The sequence below is a fragment of the Gigantopelta aegis genome, chromosome 8, assembly GCF_016097555.1.
Source record: "Gigantopelta aegis isolate Gae_Host chromosome 8, Gae_host_genome, whole genome shotgun sequence".
Classification (NCBI taxonomy): domain Eukaryota; kingdom Metazoa; phylum Mollusca; class Gastropoda; order Neomphalida; family Peltospiridae; genus Gigantopelta; species Gigantopelta aegis.
The window spans coordinates 4,144,049-4,161,743 of record NC_054706.1 but is presented as its reverse complement, the minus strand read 5'-3'; the positions used below and the strand labels follow the sequence as shown (position 1 = coordinate 4,161,743).

The 17,695-nt window shown below is 37.3% G+C and overlaps 1 protein-coding gene across 1 annotated transcript in view; it reads left to right on the top strand.

Annotated features, from left to right (window-relative positions):
• The first annotated feature begins 5,332 nt into the window (after positions 1-5,332).
• LOC121380174 (protein bicaudal C homolog 1-B-like) overlaps positions 5,333-17,695 on the top strand; it is a 99,440-nt gene continuing 87,077 nt past the window's right edge. Inside the window, exon 1 of the mRNA XM_041508976.1 lies at positions 5,333-5,520. Coding sequence (XP_041364910.1) covers positions 5,337-5,520 — 184 coding nt within the window. The 5' untranslated portion in view covers positions 5,333-5,336. The remainder of the gene's footprint in view (positions 5,521-17,695) is intronic.

Below are 17,695 nucleotides of genomic sequence, written 5' to 3'. Positions count from 1 at the left end.
GAGCTGTTTCTCGTTCCAGCCAGTGAACCACGACTGGCGTATCAAAGACCGTAGTATGTGCTATCCTGTGGGATGGTGCATATAAACGATCCCTTTCTACTAATGACAAAATGTAGCGAGTTTCCTCTCTAAGACTATAAGTCAAAATGACCAAATGTTTGACATTCAATAGCTGATAATTGCTAAATCAATGTGCTCTAGCAGTATCGAGTATCGTTAAACAAAACAAACTTTAACTGGAACTAATATAGGTTGATTTCGACATTTGTCGCCACATGAGCCAATTGTACCGATAATGCAACAAGGAATCTTCTATATGCACTTTCCCATAGGCAGGTCGGTACATACCACTGTCTTTGGTCTCTGGGTCCTGCGGCACTGGTTGGGATGGGGAAAAACCCGAGCCCATCAAGGAAGATCGATGCTGCAACCCATCACACATCAGGCAAGCTCTCTACAAGTGAGCTACCCGTACGGAAACACAAAGGGGAAAAAAGAATCTTTGTTTAACTATACCTCAGCAAGCTTTAAACTATAGCTATTTGGTGTACAAGATAGGCTTAACTTATTTCAACATTGGAGAGAGAGAGAGAGAGAGAGAGAGAGAGAGAGAGAGAGAGAGAGAGAGAGAGAGAGAGAGAGAGAGAGAGAGAGAGAGAGAGAGAGAGAGAGAGAGAGAGAGAGAGAGAGAGAGAGAAACAGACAGACAGACAGACAGAGACAGACAGACACACAGAGAGAGAGAGAGAGAGAGAGAGAGAGAGAGAGAGAGAGAGAGAGAGAGAGAGAGAGAGAGAGAGAGAGAGAGAGGAGGAGGAGGGTGGGGTATAGAGGAAAGAAACCGCTTGCGTCATATAGGCTACCCGTATCAAAAAGCAGAAAGGTGTTTTTTGTATGCACTTTCCCGTGAAAGACAGAACAGTACATACCACGGCCTTTGATGTACCAGTCGAGATTGGTTGAGACGCGAGTCGATCCTGCGACCCATCATACCTCAAACGAACTCTATACTACTGAACTATATCCAGCCCCCAAACACCAAGTGTGTGCATGAAAATAACGGAAAACCTGACCATGTGCAATATCATACAAATACAATCTTAGTATGGTGCTTTTTAAAAACATATTAACATCTCCGACGTTTCCTTTTCAGCTAATGCTGGTACAGAAGGAATATTACTCGACACAGTTCTCAGTTTGAAGCTGCATTTTCGAGCATATTTTTATTACTTAAAGGGACTCTCCCGAGTTTGCTGCACTGTAAGACGTTTTCCACTAGTAACATTTTGTAACGACTAGTATTGTTTACAATATCAATGTCCCTATATTCAATGTGTTTCTGATCGTCCTAATATTTGTAAGTAGCCCAAACTGGATTCGGTATCTCAATAAGTTTGTATGTACGAAAAAATACATATTAAAAAATAAAATGAAGTTTAACATAGTGCAAACAATGGAACAATCAGAAACACGTTTAATATAACACCACTAATATTTTATTAGAAATAAAAATAAATGTTGGTCGACAAGACTCAACAATTGGCGAAAACTCAGAAAAGTCCCCTTAACCACAGATAATAGTTTTAACCACATTCACGGGCGTAGGAAGGTGCCAACAAGTATGTGTGTGGGGGGGGGGGGGGGGCACACAAGTATACATACTTCCCCCGCTTCCTACGCCAGTGACATATTAGTTTTATACCATGATCATGTATAGAAGTCTGTGGCTGTTTTAATGCACTGCACCACAAACCAGTGAAACAGCCTCGCTACTGATAATACATTTTGTGTGACACAGATGAACGATTTGTATGTACAGCCAAATGTTATCGACTAATGGCGCACGACGGCAATACGAATAATGTGGATAGAATATACTATAAGTTAAATAAGTTTGCAGCTTTAAATGGGACTACATTTAACGTATTAACGATTGGGACAAAACACAACAACAAAACAACAACAACAAAAACACACACAACAAAACTACAAACAAAACAAAACGAAAAACTTAAGAAAAACAAATCCCACAAAACCCCCAAAACAAACAACACAACCAAAAACACCACTAGTTTTATTCTCAACTTCCCTCTTATTTTAAATCATCAAGTTGAATAAATAAGCAGGTATAAATTAGCAAACGTGCTGGAAAATAAGTAAATAAACGCACGTCCCTCAACCGACAGATTGTACATTCCCGGAGAAGTCTTCAAATTCCAGACATCGTGTCGACTACAAAAGTACTTAATATCGGAACAGCTGCTATAATATACAGTCGTGTGTAAATAGCCTCTATAATACTGAAGGGTGTTTTGTGCACTGGCCAAGTGGGAAAACTGGCAATAATCATATAATTTGACATTATCAGGAGTGGATCACTTCTTATCAACGTGAAAAAGTAAAGGAACATTAACAACACCTCATCACATTTTAAACTACAGTTATATTTGTAGCCCGGGAACTCTGACCGAAAGAGTTAAAGTTTTTGTTTTGTTTAACAACACCACTAGAGCAGATTGATTTGTTAATCTTCGGCTATTGGATGTCAAACATTTGGTAATTCTGACATAATAGTCCAACAGAGGAAACCCGCTACATTTGTTCATTAGTAGCACGTGATCATTTACATGTAAAATCCCACAGACAGACAAAATACATACCACAGCCTTTGGTATACTAGTCGTGGTGAACTGGCTGGAACGAGAAATAGCCCAGTAGGTCCACCGACGGGGATCGATCCTAGACTGACCGCTCATCAAGCGAGTGCTTTATCATTGGGCTACGCCCCGTCCCATGACCGTAAGGGAGCAAGACGGACATTTGGACAGTTATAATGCTCTCTTCCAATGTCCAAATGTCAGGGCCGTACCCTGATCAAAATCCTGGGGGGCACTACTTTTTACAAACAAACAAAACACTATACAAATTAAACCCTCAGATGTGTATAGGCCTACTATTTTCTGGAGTAAAAAAAAAAAAGAAAACAAAAGAGAGAGATTCTCAGGGGGGCAACTGCCCAATACCCCCACCCCCACCCTGGAGGGTACGGCCCTGAATGTCCGTCTTGCGTTCTTAAGGCCGCCGCAGACCTTTGCGACAAGGTGCAATTTTTAAAAATCGTACGTCGTTGCATAGTGTTCGCTAGCCTGCGATGCAATTTTTGTTGCATGCAACTGAAATTGCTCCGATCAAACTTGTTTGATTTCATTGCATGTAATTGCATCTAATTGCACGCCGTCGCATACGTTTGCGCCTTCAATGCAACAAAACGTTGACGCAATAATTTAAATTGCCAATGAACACACATGCGACAACCAGCAAGTTTAGTCTAAAAGTGATCACGACACAAAATGGCAGCCTCCAGCAGCATGTGGCCTTCAGAAGAAAAGGATGAATTAGTGGTGCTGTGGCACACAATGTCATGTCGTTTTGACACAGCATCCCCTAAATATAGCAAGAAGGCTAAAAAGGAGATGTGACTTGTAAAGATGTGTCTGCGCTTGGAATACCAGGTATGTTTATATAGGTTTTCTGAACAAATTGTGTGGTTATATCCTAAAGGACCTTAAAGCGTGCGGGACAGATTCAGTGCTGCTTTACGTAAATTCAGTATTTTATGTCATAACAAATATGGTGTAGAACATGACTCGATGTCCACCGTCAAAACAAATGCGGGGGGGGGGAGGGGGAAGCTGCCATTTTGACTGTCACGTGATCACTTTTAGACTAAAATTGCTGGTTGTCGCATGTGTGTGCGGGGATCAGTGCAACGAGAAAACAGTTGCTTGCAATTTCAATTGCATGCGACAAAGTTGCAAAGGTCTGCGGTGGCCTTTATGGTCAGAGTACTCGGTCTATTATATTTGGTGTCTAACATGCGGTTGTCTAGATATATTGTACTTGGTCAAGATAGAGCGGAAACCCGCTACCGCCACATGCACTACTCTTAATGAACAGCAGCATCTTTTTTTTTACTTTTCCGTAGAAAGTTAAAAAGTTAAAGTTTAACGATACCATTAGAGCAGAGCCGTAGCTAGGATTTTTTTTTGTGTGAGGGGCATATGAATTCTTGGAACGAACCAGCATGGAAGGCGCAAGACACTAGGTAGCCCAGGGATGCCCCTCAGGACATTTTGAAATCTACGAGCTCTGAAATACCATTTTCCAGCCATTTCTGGGAAGTTACATTCTTACATCAATATCCATAACCAATAAAAACAAGTTTGGGAGAGTAACTTCCCCCTTTTCGTGATACACTGGCTGGCATGAGAAATAGCACTGACAGGGATCGATCCCAGACCGACCGCGCATCAGTCAAACGCTTTACCACTGGGCTACGTCCCACCCTCTTCCCTTATAAAGTTAGGTTGTCTTGTTTAATGACAACACTAGAGCACATTGATTTATAAATCATCGTCTATTGGATGCCAAACATACCATTAGAAAGGACAGCGCTTAGCCTACTGTACGACCTTTGGCAAACCAGTCGTGACGTACTGGCTGAGACAAGCCATCCCATGGCATCAGATCCTCCAAAGGTGATCGACACGACCCATTGCACCTCAGTCGAGTGCTCAACCTTTGGGCTTGGCCTACATCACAAAAGGGGGGGGGGGGGGTGTTCAAACCTGTGAGGTAGATTATATATATATATATATATATATATGCCTATTAAAAAAAAAAAAAAAAAAAAAAAATTATATAAAAATAAATGTCACCAAATGTTTATTTTTTATTTTTTTTATAAATGTTATAGATACAATGACTTCCTCCCTTCCTCTAGATCCCTTTCCCCATATCTGCTTTGCATGTACTCTGTCCCTGTCTGTCTCTCTCCTTCCATATTAAGGAGTTCCCTGTAGGGGCCTATCATGTGTATGGGGCGGGACGTAGCCCAGTGGTAAAGCGCTCGCTTGATGCGTGATAGGTCTGGGATCGATCCCCGTCAGTGGGCCCATTGGGCTATTTTTCGCTCCATCCAGTGCACCATGACTGGTACATCAAAGGGGGTGGTATGTGCTATCCTGTCTGTGGGATGGTGCATATAAAAGATCCCTTGCTGCTAATCGAAAAGAGTAGCCCAGGAAGTGACGCCATATAACCGTAAAATAAAATGTGTTGAGTGCGTCGTTAAATAAAACATTCCTTCCTTCCTTCCGCCACCCCACCATACCCCCCCCCACCCCCCCCCCCCCCCCCCCCCCCCCATGTTAGCAACTAAATGGTTTATCCTGGAGAGCCTCACTTAGATCTCGCACGTGTTGGCAAGCAGACGACGCGCGAGAAAGCCTCGCTCTCAGTTGACAGCCTCACTTCCGTATGACAACAAGAATGCTATGGCGGAGAGCTTGTATGAGGGACCAAGCATAATGAGAGATTCGCCTTATATTCATGATTCCAATGTGGATTTTTGTGATACCTCTTCGGTTGGAAGTAGGGATGAACACGTTGACCGTGACCCCGCCTTTGTGGAAGACAGATTTCGGATAGACAGAAAGAAACTGGAACAAATGTTACAGGGTAAGTATCCACCGGAGAGTTGGCTGTCTGCTGAATCACATTGGCCCTTGGGGCTTGGTTCGAGGATATATATGTATTTTAATGTACTGCTGTCCAGTTTGAGCTGTTTATGACACTGTATATCTGATGTTTGTAGAAATATGCTAATATTATTGGTAATTCATATTCAGTTATTTCCTAGTTATTTGTTTACTCACCTACTGTGACCTGTCTTATACTATTATAGGCTACACAAACTTGAAACTGATAAAAAAAAAGTTAAAGTTTGTTTTGTTTAAAGATATCACTAGAGCACATTAATTAATGAATAATTATAATCGGCTACAACCATGTCCGGTGTATCAGCGCGTCCGGTGATTCGGCGCACTTGTGACTTGGTATTTTGCTGCCTAGGAAGTTGTCATGTTGTTTAACGAAAAAGTGTTTTTAACGAATTAAAGTTCAATTCCTTTTTCAATGAGTAATCAAGTATTAACATATTTGTTGTTATGGGTGCAATTAATAAAAAGAAAAAGAATTATCAATTTTTATATCATAATTTCACAATAAATCATTCACCTGTTTTTGTATATATAAGTAGTAGGTCAGCCTTATTAATATTAAGAATGTTAAAACCAGTCTAAAACACCTTTCCTGCATTTTTAAAATTATAAATAATAAAAAAATTATGTTATTTTTAATTAAACTGAAAAGGAAAACAGACAAATGCAAACAAAACAAAAGTTTTACACCTTAATTGACAGTCATTCCAGTTCACAATTGTCACATTGTTACAAAAAATAAAAGCGAAATAAGATCAACATGTGTGCACAATCTACCTGAGGAAAAATAAAATCTATGTAGGCATCTTAGCCATGCATGACAATGACATGTATGCATCTGCAGTACTGTGCCACTCAAGAAAACGATTCCGAAACTGATCATGAGATGGGTCATGTGTGATCATTCATTTTCATAGTAATATTTTTAACAAGACAAAACCAAAAAGTACTGAAATAATCCTGGGACAATAGTGTAGCGTTCATGGGCTACAAAGTGAGGACATGGGCAGTCTATAAATAGCGGGGTCAACGATCCACATCTTTTGCGCCGGACACGCAAATCGTTTGGATACAAGGGGGTGCCTATATTTATGCACCATTTTAAAATGTTTATTTACCACAGACATAAAACAATTTGTAGTGTATTTCAGATTATGCACTGCTTCATTGAGACACATTAAGTATTTCACAGTGTTCACATAGAAAATGGTCCTTGAAGTCTTAGGTGCGCCGATATACCGAACAGCACTGTATTGGATGTCAAACATTTGGTATCAGAGGAAACCTGCTACATTTTTCCTAATATATCAAGGTGTCTCTTATATGCACTTTCCCAAAGACAGCATAATCACATACCACAGCCAGTTGTAGTGCACTTGTTAGAACGAGAAAAACCCAAATCAGTTGAATGGATCCACCGAGGTGGTTCGATTCTGTGACACAAGCAACTTAAGTGAGCACTAAACCAGTTGAGCTAAATCCAGAAGTTTTGTTTAAATGACACCTCTAGAGCACCTTGACTATAATTATTCATCAGCTATTGAATGTCCAACATTTGATAATTCTAATTTTGTTTTTTAATAAATCACTTTTAAATTACTATTGCCGTTAACCTAAATCAGTATTTCAATCTAACTGGTAATTGAATCCCAATTACCCGGTAGAATATATTGTTTTTGTAACTGGCAATAATTATGTACAGTTTTGATGGCATATATATATATATTTTTTTTTTAATTGGGAGTCGATCAACTTTGGTGACTAGTCTTTGAATTGTGTTATGGACCGACAGGCAAATGTAATAGGTGGGGGAAACAAAGTGCTGTGGAGGAGTCCATATTATGCTGTTTACACAGAATGTAATGCCTGAACTTCAGTTGTATACCAGCGTCAGTATTATCAGTGCCATCTTCATCAACATCAACAGTTATCTATCTTGTTTCTACATCTTTTTGGATTGCACACTGGCAGCTACCAGTTAATTTGCCGTTAAATGTTAAGTACTCATTAGAACTAGATGTTCTGATAACCAAGTTCATTGGGCATTGCTGTTGAGTAACATATACTTTCTGTATCATGACTGAGTAGACTGAGTTCTCTTCTCTAGTCCTTCCCACAGAGAGCACTGTTTTCTTACTATGGTATTCGAACTAAAGTCATTTATTTCTGAGCCCAGTGTTTTTCAAATTGCACACAAAAATAGTATGTTTTGGTTATTTCCAAAACACAATTTTTTTTATAAATATTTTGGTTATTAATGTCAAATCAAAGTGAAATTATTCAATAAAAACGTTCATGGAGTCTGGGATGCACTATAGTTTTGTGGTCTTTGTATTCTTATTTAAATGAGGAAACAAAGCAGTGCTATATATTTTTTAAAACATCTTAACTATTTTCACTTCCACCTTTGTAAAGTTGCAAGTGCCATATTTCACTATGTTTACATATGTATATGTATTTGTCATAAATACCTAAAAATTAATTGATTTCAAATATTATCTTGGGATACTTACTGGTAAATAATTAATATAAAAAATAACTTGTGCAATTGAGGCTTTCTATTATGCCAGAAAATAATTTGAGGGTACGTAATAAAAACAAAACAGATCATAAGTGCCCCCAATAGGTGATTGTGGGTTTGAAATCTTTTGAAATTAAACACTGCATTTCATTTTTTTATTATAAAACATTTAGTGAAATATTTTAAAATATCAGTGAAATAAAAGTGTTATCAGTCGCTCAGTGACAATAACACATTTCAGTGTGAAAATTTTACTATTTCACTATAAAATGTGTTATATCACTGTGGAAAGTGTTATCTTCACTGTAAGAAAGCTGGAACTATTTTTCTGCTGGCATTTTAAAGATAAAGGTAAATTGCCAAAAGTTGTATAATAAATAGAAACTTTCATGTTTTTTTGTCAAATATGATTGCAAACTTCAGTTGATGAGATATAAATCATATTTGACCAAAAAAAACATGAAATAACCTCTATCTATTATTTTCAAAGATTTTAGGGTAATTTGTAATTTTACCCTTCATACTCCCTGGCAGAAACTGCAATTTATGAGTTAAGTTTTTATTTATTTATTAAAAAAAGACAAGAAGAAACTGCTGCTCAAAGTTATTACATGTACAGCCAAAAAAAGTCTTTGATAAAAACACAAACCCACAAACAAAACAAATTCCTGCTGTCACTATATATTGTACACATAGTTCTTTAAGTACTTTATTTATTTAAGAGTTCCTGGTTTTATTGCTTGCCCTTGGAAGGATCTGCTATTGTTACTTGGGGACATTCATGATTATCAATATGTGACATCGATTTACCTTTCTTTTCCACCACGGATTGCTGAATGTGTTTTGACGAAAAGTAGCAAAGAAATCAATGATTCAATACTTGTTCACATGAGAGCTTGTACCCACTCTAAATGTATGACGCAGTGTGCAAATGTGTCACTTGTTATTGTATAGACCTCGTTCTTATGTTGTCATTTTAATGTTAATCCAGTTTGTGTTAGGACGATTGTTATTGGACTTCACAAAGTTATTGTTCATGCATGTACATGTACTTTATTCTATAACTAGGACAGTGGGTTAGCTTATCAGTTTTAGCTCTTAGGTACTGGGTTCCAATCTCAGTATGAGGCCAAATTTGGAATGGTTGCACACAGCCTATTCAGAGGTGTAAGGCTTCTATTTTGACTTCTCTCTCATAACCATTAACCTCTGTTCTCGACAGACAATCCAGATAGTTGAGATGTGTGCCCAGGATAGCATAATTGAACCATTGATTGAATCCTTAAAAATCATACAGTGCTCTATATTTTGACCAGTTTGATCACATATATGCGACCTTTTTTTTTATTTGGTGACTAAAACTTTTCATACTATCTACAGTAAAGAACTCTTATAGCGAACTGGAAGGGAACATGATAGTTGGTTTGTTGTAGCAGAAGTGCATTGTATACATTTGCATAATTTGGTTATTGATGTAAATGGAGATAAAACGGGACTTTACAGTCAGTTGGTTCTCTGCACTAGTTCGTTCTAAGCATGTTCGTTATAAGTGTACTTTACTGTATATGAAAAATAAAAGTAAGCTCCTAGATGGAAAATTTAATGTTTTAATGTAGAGGGCTGTCATAGAAGTTCAGGTATTGTGGATTTTGTTGTTGTTTTGTTTTAAGATTGCTACGGAATCGTAAACATGATACATGTAATCAGACCTTGACATGAAACAAATGAGGGGAGTGATTAAATGCTTCCCTAATTTAGATTATGGGGAGCTGTTTGAGATATTACCACATTGATTTACAATAGAAGTTTACATGCAAAGGGGAGCTATAAACTACTCTACTTGAACTAGTCTAGAGTGATAGCAAGTTTGTTTGGGATTCAATCTCATAATTTTGTACTTCTTAACCAAACTCTGGGATTCACAAAAGCACAGAATCTGGCTAAAGTCACAGCCTGAAATTGATGTATGTGTCATGTTTCAGGCCTGGTAGGTCATGCAATTATGAGGTCGGTCATGTAATTATGAGGTGGGTCATGAAAAGTTGTGGAAAGTGAAAATTGGTTAATAATATATTTTCCCCCATTTAAAATAACTCGTAAAAGAGATTGGTAATTCACATAGATCATTTTAAAATTATTGAATTAAGTTGATGATTATAGCAAAAAAACATTTTGGCAGTTTATGTCACTGACACCTGAATGGAATTTAATGGTTTGTGTAAAATGTTATGACCTTGAACATTGTGGAATTTATTTTAATAATAAATTATGTTTGTGAATCCTGTAAAGGTGACTGTTTGTACAGGTTTTACGGTATTAGTGAACACTTCTAAATAATGGTTCGCTTAATGTTTACTCACATACAATGTATATTAAAAGAGTTTCAAAATAGAATATATGTCTGTGTTCATCTGCCAAAAATTATCAGCTAATTACAATTGAGCCTTGTGTGTTTACGTTTATCGCGATGGCTAAACCTGAGGCAGTACAAACCTCCGTGGAGCAAGCTTGCTTGTGATAGTTTTTCAATGATCCTCTTCCCCCTCAGCTCCCTCTATATTATTATTAGGATTGAGGATATAGCACACTTTAAATTTCAATGAATTCCACATGTACACCATACATTTTATAAAGAAGACCTTTTTTTCTTCTTTTTTGTCACATCCTTCTTATTATTAACACTACATGGTAAGCAGGGCTCAACCTAGATCAAACATACCTGTAGCCGAAAAATTTGACAAATGGGATTTTTATCAGCCATAATGAAAATATTTTGGCAAAAATTGTTTTGTGCAGTACTGTATAGAGTATTTATATATGAATATGAAAATGCATCTTTTTCAGCTAATTATGTACAAACTGGAATAAATCTAAATAACAAAACTATTCCCTGATTAAAATCAAAGACAGCAACGGGGGTAGGGGCAGTTAATATATTACTTCAATTTTTCAGTGGGGGGTGGGCAGATATGCAGAGTTGGAAGCCAATGCACCCTGCAAATACCCACCCGAACTTCTAAGACCTATGGCATTGATACAAATTTGAGAGCCAATACTCTTGTGTTTTTCTTTTTTAAATAGAGCTCATTTTTTCTTTAAAACAGCAATCTTTATGTTGGTTTGAACTGCTTGTTGTGGATTTCACCATGTAAAATATGTAGCCTAATAATACCAACTTCACGTTATTATATTTATGTCAAAAAAATTTGATTAAAAAGATTTAATGAATTGAAATTTACGGTCTTTTTAAAATCCAGCTAACTTTTGAGATGTCACTTTACAGTCTACAAGTTTATATAATGTTTTATCTAACAAATGTCATGTTATTGTAAACTAATTGTATTCAGTGTACGTTTAACCGCAATTTGTATAAATACTGTGCTTTCATTTCCCGCGATAGCAATATCCATGAGTGTGAAATTAACAAAGATAATAAAATTAGAATATATTCTTATGGAAAGAACTGAGGGATCACACAAATAGTAACTGCATGTATAGTGACTGCCACAAAAGCGCTCATTCAGTGTCTGGGAGTTAACTGTGTTACTTGTGTTCAATCACACGCTACATCTTTGTATTATAAAAAGATAATGCTATGCTAGTAATAAATTAAATTTGGTTTACACTACCATGTGTTTCTTTCAGTAGTAATAGTATGCTTATGTATTTTATTTAGTTTTGTTAATTAATTAATTTATTCATTCATTCATGCAAAACATTTTTTACCTTGGAAGTTCATAATAATAAAATATACGGTTACAGTGTTTCTGCCAGAAAGAAATGTTTGGGTATGACTATATGGAATTGAATATTTACAATGTGTGTGTTAAATGCAACCGCACTCCCTCAGAAAGAAAATGATAAGAGTCATTAATTTTATCAAAAGGTTAACTCAGAAACCCTGGGTTCTTTAACTTCCATTCATTTATTCATTCATCCATTCATTTTATTTTTTAAATACACAGTTCTAACAATTTAATCCAAACCTAAAAAAACAGCATTTGAAACTTGTTTACAATGATGAAAGCAAAATATTTTGACAGTGTTTATGTTTGTGGATGTTTGATTGCCAGGCACAGTAGCATAGTGTGTCTCAGCAGGCTTGTGTTTGACTGGACAGGTGTGTTATTAGAGGCAGCAGCACCCTGTCAGAGGTAACCTGGGGAAGCAGTGGTTGTTATTACACCCCCCACCACACCAGTCTCCTGGTCTGCCACACAAAACACTTCATTCACAGCTGTTCTGGCGGGAAATCAGTTTTCAGTTTTCATACTTATGTCCTCTTAAGATCCCAAATAACACACCTGTTCCCAACTTAAGAAACTTAAAAAGTCTAGACATAATGCTTTAATAAAGTCTTGGTCATACACATAATGTGTACAGTCAAACGTGTTTTAGCAGTCACCGGTATTCAGCATATACCTGTCTTACACAGTCATGCACTTGTAGTTATTTAAAGTCTAGTTATTTTGTTAAACTTTTAAGTGTGGACTTTAAATTTTTTATAAGCATGGGCCTTGGATAGGGTTTAATGGTGGTTAAAATGAGAGGGTAGTTGGTGTAGTGACTTGACACCTGCCTATTGCTTCGTTAAAACTCGCTCTAGGTGGAAGCTGTTACTGGGATGTGAACCCAATACCTAGCAGTCTTAGAGACTGATGAAGTAACAATAATTATACCTCCAAAGATGGATGTACTAGCACTACACTGAGATACTAGGTCCTGGGTTTGCATCGCAGTACCGACTCCACCCAGAGAACATTTTAATGACTCATTGCTAATTAGTTAGGTGTTAGGTCACTATACTGACAACTCTCTCACTAACCACTGAACCACTATCCTGGACACACAGCCCAGATAACTGAGGTATGTGCCCAGGATAGCAGGCTTGAATCTTAATTGGATTTATATAAGCATGAAATTAAGTATATGATTGTATTGTATGTACAGCCAGCGCTATTGGGGGGAAAAGAAGATAAAAAAAACCCTCAGCACATAGTATGTTTTGTGATACCTGTACAGGTAGAGAGTAACAAATGTTTACAACACCCAAGCACTTTATGAAGTTTATGCAATTAGCAGTTGTTAAGTGTCAAATACATACATAATTAACACCTCAGTATATTGTTTAAATACAGGCTGTTCAGTCTGAAATGGATAGAAATACACAATGTATAATATAAATAGAAAGGCATTTTTTCTTCTGTATGAAATCTATTTTTAAAATACAATTTGCAAGCAGTGGGCAGTAGCTGCCAGATTACTGCCAGACCAGCCTGGTACCCAGTGACCAGTGATGAATCCCATTTCCATAAAGAATGTCTGCCCTTTGATCCTAATTTATAGTTCTGCAGTTTCGACACAAGATCGTTTAATTCTTCAAATTATGATGGGAAATAACAGAATGAAGAGAAAAATAATTCTCTATCATGAGCTTCTCTATTATTAACCTTTAGTAAATACATTGGCTTTAAAAAGATAGGACCATATGGCCTTCTCAGTCACATCTTAGTCACAGAAATTTAAATGGACTAGTTCATAACAAAAATTCCTGGGATGTACATGTACATTGGCATTAATATACTGAACAGCAAAAGAAACGTGTTTATTAATTTAGGTTTCTTTAATTGTCTTCAATATTCAGTTTGAATCTGTTTAGTTTTTCTGTCTATTAAAACTATCATGGTATCAATGTCTTGTGAAAATTCTAGGTCCGTTTTGAGCGTCTATTTATCAAATTATTTGAATGCTACAAAAATATATATAAAATATTTGCATTTCTTTTGTTGTTCAGTCAATTGAAAAACTTTGTGGTGTTAGTTGGCCATCTATTGTCTGAGATAAACAGATGAATGTTTTCTGTCATTCATCTCCGTGTTACAGGGACACCAACAACAGACATATTTTTTATCAAGTCTTTTGAGATCTGCCATACAAAGACTTCTTTTGTGTTACACATGTACTATGGTAAAATGATTGCTGTAAAATCAATATGTTTTATTGATAGGTGATGCACAGTTCTGTGACATTGGCAGTACTATTTTTATAATCTGTTTTAATATTTTATGATATTCAACGCATTATTTCACCTTCTCTCAAATATACCATTAAACCTGTGTAACAGTTTTTTATTTGTGTATTTTTTTTTTCATGACGCCACTAGAACACATTTATTATTCATCAGATGTTGGATGTCAAACATTTGATAATTCTGATATATATATATATATATATATATACATGTATACAGGTACATAGTCTTAGAGAGGAAACCTACATTTTCCCTTAACAACAAGAGATCTATTATGTGCACTTTCCCACAGACAGGACAACACATACCATGACTTTTTATATACCAGTCATTAGACAGTGGTTGATAACGGGAACAAAACTCCATCTATGAATGGGTCCAGAGATGGGCTTTAGATTTCACCAAAGTTAAAGCAATAAATGTTGTGCCCAAAATATGTTTGCTCAAAATAACCACACACATATTAAGTACAAACTTGCTGATCTCCAGACATTTCACCTCAAAATAACCACACACATATTAAGTACAAACTTGCTGATCTCCAGACATTTCACCTCAAAATAACCACACACATATTAAGTACAAACTTGCTGATTTCCAAACATTTCACCTCAAAATAACCACACACACATTAAGTACAAACTTGCTGATCTCCAAACATTTCACCTCAAAATAACCACACACACATTAAGTACAAACTTGCTGATCTCCAAACATTTTACCTCAAAACCAGTCAAATATTAAGCATTAATTAAATTAAATAACTTGAAATGCATTTCTGAATATCCATAACTCTTCAACAGCTGTTACTAACATTATTGCACTAAAAAGACCGTTTTGCACAGAAAATAGACAACAAACATGTTGCACCCAAATTTGTGAGATCTAAAGCCCTCACAGAGGAGGTTCGATCCTGCAACCAAAGTTCCTCAGGTGAGGGCTCTACCAACTGAGCTGGGACCAGATGTAGCCCAGTAGTAAAGCACTCGATTGATGCGCGATTAGTTTGGGATTGATGCCTGTCGGTGGGTTATTTCTCATTCCAGCCAGTGCACCACGACTGGTACATCAAAGGCTGTGGTATGTGCTATCCTGTCTATGGGATGGTGTATGTAAAAGATCCCTTGCTGCTAATCGAAAAGAGTAGCTCATGGAGTGATGACAGCGTGTTTCCTGTCTCAATATCTGTGTGGTTCTTAACCATATGTGCGCGCCATATAACCGTAAATAAAATGTGTTGAGTGCTTCTTTAAATAAAACATTTCCTTTACCAACTGAACTAGATTACACATCCTGTGTAACGGCTCACTCAGTATTGACAGTCACTGGATTTTACAGGGCTTTATCAGAATTGATCACATGGGGAGGGGGAGTGGACACATTTTTGTTATGCCCACTATCACAAAATAAAATTTTAGTTTTAGTTTTATCGACTCAGTGGGTAGGTGTAAAGCCACTACATCGACCTCTCTCACTAACCACTAACCCTTTGTCCTGGACAGACAGTCCAAATAGCTGAGGTGGGTGCCCAGGGCAGCATGCTTCAACATTAATTGGAAACAAGCATGGAAATAACTGCAAATGAATAAATGAATGAAAGGATACACCTTATGTTATAAGGCAGTATTTAAAACTGGACTGGGTTGGGACGTAAAGTGCTCACTTGATGCGTGGTTGCTTTAGGATTGATCCCCATCGGTGGGCCCATTGGGCTATTTCTCGTTCCAAACCAGTGCACTATGACTAGTTTATCAAAGGCCGTGATACATGTATGTGCTATCCTGTCTAGAATGGTGCATATTTAAAAGATCCCTTGCTACTAATGGAAAAATATAGTGGATTTCTCTCTAAGATGTCAAAATTACCAAATGTTTGACATTCAGTAGCCGACGATTAATAAATAGATGTGCTCTAGTGGTGTCATTAAACAAAGCAAAGTTTTCTTTGTAACTGGCCTGTTAAGAGGTGGGTGGTGGATGTAGTCCAGTGGTAGAGTGCTCATCTGATGTGTGATGGGTCACAGGATCTGTGAACTCAGATTTTGTTTTCCTGTTTCAGCCAGTGTCCCTCAACTGGTACACCAAATGTTGTGGTCTGTGTACATGTAAAAAAATTGCTGCTTTATTATTAGGAGTAGCCAATGGGTTTCCTTCCTTTTGCCTGTGTCAACCAAATATACAAAATAATCAGATTTTAGACACCAAAAATCCAATGTCTAAAATGTGCTACGTCTTATTATGTATTCCTTTGTTTTCCAAAGACAGATAGCTGTCTATGACATGCACCTCTTTACTGTATTAACATTATTTGGATGAGTAAGGTGGCATTTCAAGACAGTATATAAAGGGCATGTTGAACATTTGTGTTCACTGCTGGTGTTCTTGTGTTTAGCTGAAAACCAACTATCCATTGTTACTGTCTGTTAACTAACGTTTATCTTCCCAAGTTTTATAACTCATGTAACTGCCTCTCTTTTGCATTTTAACATATTATTATAATTTCAACGTATACAGGTATGTGTTGCATTTCTAAATGATTGTTAGATTGTATCTCACGGTGATTACTTGCTGTGTCTTCAGGATCACCTCTTTTTCAGGGCCATACTTAGCTGAAAATAACGGGTTGGTGCTTGGGGTGGTGGCGGTATTAAATATATAGTCAGAACACAATAATATTGGGTTTTCTCTAGCTGGACAAAAAGGGCACTTTAAACTAACAGGACCCCTTTTCTGTAGGGCATCTGTCTTCACGACCCCTCCCCCTCCCACTCCACCTCACCCTCCCCTCCAGCCATGCAATTCAGGTCATATCTTTGAATTGTCATACCGGCCTTGGTGACGTCGTGGGAGGCCATCGGTCTACAGGCTGGTAGGTACTGGGTTCGGATCCCAGTCGAGGCATGGGATTTTTAATCCAGATACCGACTCCAAACCCTGAATGAGTGCTCCGCAAGACTCAATGGGTAGGTGTAAACCACTTGCACCGACCAGTGATCCATAACTGGTTCAACAAAGGCCATGGTTTGTGCTATCCTGCCTGTGGGAAGCGCAAATAAAAGATCCCTTGCTGCTAATCGGAAGAGTAGCCCATGTAGTGGCAACAGCGGGTTTCCTCGCAAAATCTGTGTGGTCCTTAACCATATGTCTGACGCCATATAACCGTAAATAAAATGTGTTGAGTGCGTCATTAAATAAAACATTTCTTTCTTTCTTGAACTGTCAAAAAGGAACACTGATTCAAATGTATGTGATTGAGAGAATATTGACTTGGATGTTTAAAACAGGTGGTTGTTTAATGGAGGTTGCTGTTTGAGTAGATCGGACTATAATGTTTTCCTATGCAGATTATGTTTGCGTGGAGGTATTTAGTTGCAGGGTGACTGGAATCTTGATACGTTTATCAGCCATTTCCTATACAGATTTGTTTTCAGTGGACTTATCTAGTTGTAAGGTGAATGGTATCTTGATACGTTTGTCAGCCATTTCCTATACAGATTTGTTTTCAGTGGAATTCTCTAGTTGTAAGGTGAATGGTATCTTGATAGGTTTGTCAGGCATTTTCTATAATGCAGATTTCATTTCC